The 7500-nt window shown below is 49.1% G+C and overlaps 1 protein-coding gene across 1 annotated transcript in view; it reads left to right on the top strand.

The window, feature by feature from the left end:
• Positions 1-7500, top strand: part of LOC118367541 (neural-cadherin-like) — a 189229-nt gene that overhangs the window by 74816 nt on the left and 106913 nt on the right. The window contains exon 2 of the mRNA XM_052494416.1: positions 4525-4713. Within this exon, the coding sequence (XP_052350376.1) occupies positions 4525-4713 (189 nt within the window). The remainder of the gene's footprint in view (positions 1-4524; positions 4714-7500) is intronic.

Here is a 7500-nt window from a genome sequence, read left to right as displayed (position 1 = left end):
GTGTGTGTGTGTGTGTGTGTGTGTGTGTGTGTGTGTGTGTGTGTGTGTGTGTGTGTGTGTGTGTGTGTGTGTGTGTGTGTGTGTGTGTGTGTGTGTGTGTGTGTGTGTGTGTGTGTGTGTGTGTGTGTGTGTGTGTGCGTGCAGGGGGGGGAAGTGGGCCAGTCTATAAGATCATTAATTAGGATGCATAACGCCTCTGTCCGCTGGCTACCAGGGAGCAGATGGGGAGCAGGGTTCCAAGCCCATAGAACTGAGGGGGTTTGTCCCTCAATGACTCTCCTCCCTCAAAATATTGTTCTCAGTAGCTACCCAATGGCAACTAGAACCCACCTATTGAAAAATTTGGGGACAGTCTCTTTTGATGGTCTAATATTGACACAGTCAATTAACCCCTAACCAGCTGTAATATAAGTATAGAGGATGTTGCAAGTTTCTCTGTAGTTTCTCTCACACATTGAGCATCTCTCCCTCTCTATCTATCTCTGTCCCTATCTCTTTTCTCTCGCTATCACTCTCTCTCTTTCTCCCTCCCTCGCTCTCTCTCCCTCCCCCTCTAACAATTAAATTACATTTGCTTTATTGGCATGACGTAACAATGTACATCTTGCAAAAGCTTACTATGGAGGAAATGTTCAAATAATGAATAATAATAATCAATATTGTCAATGGGGATAGCAATCACCAAGGGTCATAATAACCATACATTAAACAATAACAATAAGCATAGAGGGCATGTGCAGGTTGGTTGGTCTGTCAGACACTGTTCCTCATCTTATGGCAGGCAGCAATGTAGTTTTCTGCCAACCTACAGTTCTCTGCATCCTCCCCCAACAGGACGGGTAGCCTATCCTCATCAGAGAGGTCTTTGAAACCTTGAATAAGGGTTTCAAATTTGGGGAAATTACACTCTCTGATTGTTTTATATTTTTAACATTTTGTCAGGAAATGCAGCTCTGTCTCAGCTCTGTTTCGGGTTCTGCTGTGGTGCGGTGGTTGCACAGCCTTTCCTCTACAAGGAGCCATGTTTTCCTGTGTCTACCTTACTCAATAGCAAGGCTGTGCTCACTGAGCCTGTACTTTATCTCTCTATCTCTGTCCCTCTCTCTTTTCTCTCTCTATCTCTCTCCCTCCCCCTCTATCTCAATCTCTATCTATATCTATCTCTCTCGCTCTCTTTCTCCCTCTCTCTCTCTCTCTCTCTCTCTCCCTCTCTCTCTCTCTCTCTCTCTCTCTCTCTCTCTCTCTCTCTCTCTCTCACTCACTCTCTCTCTCACTCACTATCTCCTTCTCACACTGGTTTTAGAGGAGAAAAAAGCTATTGATTTGAAACGTAATTATGCATGTCATTAAAACAAAAAGTGAGATCCACATCATTGAGTAGTTAATCGTGCGTGAAAGGGATACTCTTTTTAGATTCTGACACACACACACACACACACACACCCAGTGTCAACTCCCTGCCAGGCCAGCAAGGACAGGCAATTACGTGAGATGCCTGCATGCGTGTGTGTTCAAATGTCACAAAGACTTAACCTGCTCCCACAGAGACTGGCCTCATGGGGACACCTGCACTCTGTGAGTCACCAAGGCGACACATCCCACGCTATCATTCACACAAACACACACGCACACCTATGTGACCTCCCGAGGGGCATTGTGGGAGTATACATCTGTGTGTGTATGTACAAAAACAGTGTGTGTGTAATCCTAGCTCAGCTGCATGACTCTTACCCTCTGTATGGTACCTCAGGTGGTCTCCTGTAACAGTGATAGCTCTGATCTCCCTCCAGTCCCATCACAGGTCTTTGTTCTAGCGACATCACGTCACCAGACACCACACACCATCTCTGTCAGGTCTGAGAGGGATCACTAGGGGCCAAGAGGAGCCAAGAGGGCCCTGGGGGCTTGGGGAAATGGGATGGGTGCCCCCTCTCTCTATCACCCCCTTATTTAATGTAATGGTTAAATGACAACTCCCAGCCCCTACCTTACATTGGTTCTTCATGGAGATCTGAAAGAATCTTCCCCATTCCGTCATTACTTCTTCTTCAGTTGAAGCCTCATATAATTTTGGTAGGCTATTATTGGACAACACTGTCAATGTACTGACACAAATTGGGCCCCACTCAAATGTGTCATCTCCATCTGATGTCAGACACATAAAGACCATTTGAAGGCAATCTCATTCTCGCTCCGTCAAAACTGGCCTCTTTTGCACGGCTGCATCTCTAATTCACTGTGTATCAAATCAGGGGGAAGAAAACAAACACAATTTTCCCCTTTTATTCCCGGATTTGCATAACAATCGGTGACATCATTTGAATTGATATTCAAATGAGGAGACAGCTTTGGGGGGACTCAGACGAGTGTCACTGGGCTAATAATACGGGGGTGTGTATCGTATCTGGGGCGATTTCGCCTGGTTACCATCGGATCTTACATGGATTAGAAAGGCGGTAGCAGACACGTGTGGAGCTTTGCCCGCTTTGTCGACTGATCCACTCTCACAGAACACTGACGAGGTGGATCTGTTGTCTGCCTTTTAGTTCTGCTAGTTTGGTGGAGAAAAGAGGGAAGAGAAGGAGAGAGAGAGAGGCATGGATGGCCCTGGTGACAGATGAAGCAGAGAGAGTGAGAGACAGAGAGACCTGTGGTGGATGTACGTACTGTAAGATATTCTTCTCTCCTCTGTGAGCAGTTTATGTACAGGTCATGACACTGACACTCTTGTGTTTAACTCTCCTATATCTCTCCTCATCCCTTGCTTTTTGACCCCCAGGCACAGTTTAATGGTTAAAGCCCACTGAGCCAACCCTAAGTCAGCCATTTGTAGGCATTTATGTATACATGCGTGTGTTTGGCATGTACTTAGTGTTAGTTAGTGCTCAGTCGTTTGGACCAAGGATCATGACACCGCTATCATCATGAAGAGTCATTGATGTCTGTGGAGGAACTCATACATTCACACATAGCCAATCGGTGTATAAGGGCCAAACAAAACAACCACATCCATCCGCTGAATTACAAGATAGCAATACAAGAATCTAGAGATCTGTCGAGAAGGCACCCATCCTCCCCTCTCTCTTCCTCTTCCCCACTCCCTCTCTCTATCAGGCTTCTAAAGGCCCACAAATGAAAAGGCAGGAAGGAGGGAGAGAGCGGTGCGTCTTCCTCTTTTCTTCTACCTCTCTCTTCCCCGCTGCTTCCCTGCGTCCCTCAGATGTGAAGCTCCCTCTTATTTGCTGTTGTCTCTCCTTCGCGCCAGACATGGCAAACAACACGAAGCACAAGTCTGCAGACAAAACAAACTCTCCCAAAACCAGACGACAAGCAGCAACAACACGCAGCGGCAGATATGTCTGTTTGCCTGGAGTCCCCTTCTCTGGATCTTTTCTGATCTTCTGAAGGACTTCTGAGAGCACCTGCCCCTCCCCACCTCTTTTCTCTCTCTCTCTTTCTCCCCTTTTCTCTCTCTCTCTCTCTCTCCGTCTCTCAGTGTGCTATCAGACAGTGTGTTTTGTGGGAAACATGCTCGTGTGAAGAGCGATAGGAAGAGAGGGTGATGGGTTTGTAAAGAAAGAAAATGTCATTCTTTTCACTGACTGCTAAGGCCTTGGGGGAAGCGACCGTCTCAGACAGCAGATAGCTGCTAGTGAGGAAACAGACGAGGGAGGGAGAGCCCTTCAGCCTGGGATGGAAACAGACGAGGGAGGGAGAGCCCTTCAGCCTGGGATGGAAACAGACGAGGGAGGGAGAGCCCTTCAGCCTGGGATGGAAACAGACGAGGGAGGGAGAGCCCTTCAGCCTGGGATGGAAACAGACGAGGGAGGGAGAGCCCTTCAGCCTGGGATGGAAACAGACGAGGGAGGGAGAGCCCTTCAGCCTGGGATGGAAACAGACGAGGGAGGGAGAGCCCTTCAGCCTGGGATGGAAACAGACGAGGGAGGGAGAGCCCTTCAGCCTGGGATGGAAACAGACGAGGGAGGGAGAGCCCTTCAGCCTGGGATGGAAACAGACGAGGGAGGGAGAGCCCTTCAGCCTGGGATGGAAACAGACGAGGGAGGGAGAGCCCTTCAGCCTGGGATGGAAACAGGGAACCTATCAGCCTTGTTGCCTCTGGCCAGTTGTCTCCACCCAGAGGATGAGTCCAGCGTCATCAAAGTGTTGTGGCTGCCGTCAGGGGGGGGGTTACCAGTGGAATGTTGAGAAATTGATTTTGAGAGGCAAATACGATTAAGGATATTGTGCCAGGGATTGCAAACCATTTGAAAGATAGAGATGGATGGATGTGTTTGGAAAAGTCAAAGCCCACTGTTGGGAAGTGGCCTCAGACCCAATGACATCATCATCAAACGATTGGGGGCTTCAGCAGACACTAGTCCTCCACTTTCACAGAATGCATTTAGCTCATATGCCTACATGTCACACAGACAACCTCTTAGTAGTAATTCCATGTCCCCCTGTCTGTACCAACTTTTATCTCTGACCCTGACCCTTAACCTCTTATCTTTTCTGTGTCTGTAGGTGATGAATGGTACCTCTGCATGCTGAGCCTGAGTTTGCCCACCCTGGCAGACCTGCAGTGGGGCATGTTCCCCCAGCCCTACCTGGGCGCAGTGGGACCTGACGCCGCACCAGGCTCTGTGGTCTACCGCCTCACCACCCGCCAACGAGATGGCACAATAGGAAACGCCCACTTTCTGCTACTGGATGGTGAGTGAAATGTCGATCTGGTGACTACCATCTAGAAGGGCTGGAAATGGTGTGTCCATCTGTTTGTGTGTTGTCAGGGGAAAAAACAACTCCTAAAATCAATACATTACGTCAAGCGCAAGAGATACAAGAGCAAATTAGCATGAGCATCCCCTCTGCCACTAAGCGCTAACACGGCTAACAAGCAGACACAAAAAAAGGCTCTGACAGCGGTAATTATCACCAACATCTGGCACAGGCTATGCCGCCGCTCTGTATATTGATTTTGTTTTTGTTTATTTGCTTTTCTTTTATGGGGTCGTGTTGAATTTCAATTACGGTTGGGGAGAGAGAGGGGAGGGAGAGGGGACAGCGAGCATGTGGAACGCGGGATAATCACTCCCCGGGGCTTTCAAGGCTCCTAGATTTGGAATCAGGAATCTTTTGGGTGAGGAGGGATGGGAAAAGTGGATGGGTTGGACAGGAAGGATGGGAGGGTGGATGGGTTGGAGAGGAGGGATGGGATGGGAAGGTGTATGGGTTGGAGAGGAGGGATGTGAAGATAGATGGGTTGGAGGGGAGGAATGGGATGGGAAGGTGTATGGGTTAGAGAGGAGGGATGGGTTGGAGGGGAGGGATGGGATGGGAAGGTGTATGGGTTAGAGAGGAGGGATGGGTTGGAGGGGAGGGATGGGTTGGAGGGGAAGGTGTATGGGTTAGAGAGGAGGGATGGGAAGATGGATGGGTTGGAGAGGAGGGATGGGATGGGAAGGTGTATGGGTTGGAGAGGAGGGATGGGTTGGAGGGGAGGGATGGGATGGGAAGGTGTATGGGTTAGAGAGGAGAGATGGGAAGATGGATGGGTTGGTTGGGAGAGGTGGGATGGGAAGGTGTATGGGTTGGAGAGGAGAGATGGGAAGATGGATGGGTTGGTTGGGAGAGGTGGGATGGGAAGGTGTATGGGTTGGAGAGGAGGGATGGGAAGATGGATGGTTGGAGGGGAGGAATGGGATGGGAAGGTGTATGGGTTAGAGAGGAGGGATGGGTTGGAGGGGAGGGATGGGATGGGAAGGTGTATGGGTTAGAGAGGAGGGATGGGAAGATGGATGGGTTGGAGAGGAGGGATGGGATGGGAAGGTGTATGGGTTGGAGAGGAGGGATGGGTTGGAGGGGAGGGATGAGTTGGAGAGGAGGGATGGGAAGATGGATGGGTTGGAGAGGAGGGATGGGTTGGAGAGGAGGGATGGGAAGATGGATGGGTTGGAGGTTAGGGGAGGGGTGGGGTGGTAAGATGGATGGGTTGGAGGGGAGGGATGGGAAGATGGATGGGTTGGATTCCTGAGACGATGGTGAAGATTTGTGGGCAGGAGCTCTTTGTCAAGGGGGCCAATTAGTGAAATGGAAAATCATGTGAGGTAGCCTCCCTACAAGTAAGGCTGTTTTTTTATTAATCAATCGATGGGGAAATAAAGCTAAAACACCATACTTGACAGAGGAAGTATGGCAAAATTGTGATTGAATTGATACAACGTTTAAATGGTGTCCATTTTACATTACGTTTGATTAGATTAGATAGCTAAACTCTGATGATATAAAAGCATTTAATTAAAGGATGACATGCAAATGTTCCATTATTAGGGTACCAAGGTTTTCCTAAAACAGCGATAATGTACAATAAATTATAACAAATAAAAAAATGAATAGATATAGAATGTAGATTGAAAAAATGAAAAATGAAAAATCCAAGCTGTGATTAGTTTCATGTCCCTGGCTACCAGCAGCTGTGATTAGCTTCATGTCCCTGGCTACCAGCAGCTGTGATTAGCTTCATGTCCCTGGCTACCAGCAGCTGTGATTAGCTTCATTACCCTGGCTACCAGCAGCTGTGATTAGCTTCAGGTCCCTGGCTACCAGCAGCTGTGATTAGTTTCATGTCCCTGGCTACCAGCAGCTGTGATTAGCTTCATGTCCCTGTCTACCAGCAGCTGTGATTAGCTTCATGTCCCTGGCTACCAGCAGCTGTGATTAGCTTCATTACCCTGGCTACCAGCAGCTGTGATTAGCTTCAGGTCCCTGGCTACCAGCAGCTGTGATTAGTTTCATGTCCCTGGCTACCAGCAGCTGTGATTAGCTTCATGTCCCTGTCTACCAGCAGCTGTTATTAGCTTCATGTCCCTGGCTACCAGCAGCTGTGATTAGCTTCATGTCCCTGGCTACCAGCAGCTGTGATTAGCTTCATGTCCCTGGCTACCAGCAGCTGTGATTAGCTTCATGTCCCTGGCTAGCAGCAGCTGTGATTAGCTTCATGTCCCTGGCTACTTCCTCCTCCGCTTCTCTCTCTCTCTCTCTCTTCCTCCTCCTCCTCTTCTCTCTCTCTTCCTCCTCTTCTCTCTCTCTCTTCCTCCTCCTCCTCCTCTCTCTCTCTCTTCCTCCTCCACTTCTCTCTCTCTTCCTCCTCCTCCTCCTCTTCTCTCTCTCTCTCTTCCTCCTCCTCTTCTCTCTCTTCCTCCTCCTCCTCCTATTCTCTCTCTTCCTCCTCCTCTTCTCTCTCTTCCTCCTCCTCCTCCTCCTCTTCTCTCTCTCTTCCTCCTCCTCCTCTTCTCTCTCTCTTACTCCTCCTCTTCTCTCTCTCTCTTCCTTCTCCTCTTCTCTCTCTCTTCCTCCTCCTCCTCTTCTCTCTCTCTTCCTCCTCCTCCTCCTCTCTCTCTCTCTCTTCCTCCTCCTCCTCCTTTTCTCTCTCTCTTCCTCCTCCTCCTCCTTTCTCTCTCTCTTCCTCCTCCTCCTCCTCTTGTCTCTCTCTCTTCCTCC

This window comes from Oncorhynchus keta, chromosome 34 (assembly GCF_023373465.1).
Source record: "Oncorhynchus keta strain PuntledgeMale-10-30-2019 chromosome 34, Oket_V2, whole genome shotgun sequence".
Taxonomy (NCBI): domain Eukaryota; kingdom Metazoa; phylum Chordata; class Actinopteri; order Salmoniformes; family Salmonidae; genus Oncorhynchus; species Oncorhynchus keta.
Note: the sequence above shows the minus strand (reverse complement) of the source record. Positions and strands in the feature narration are given on the sequence as shown.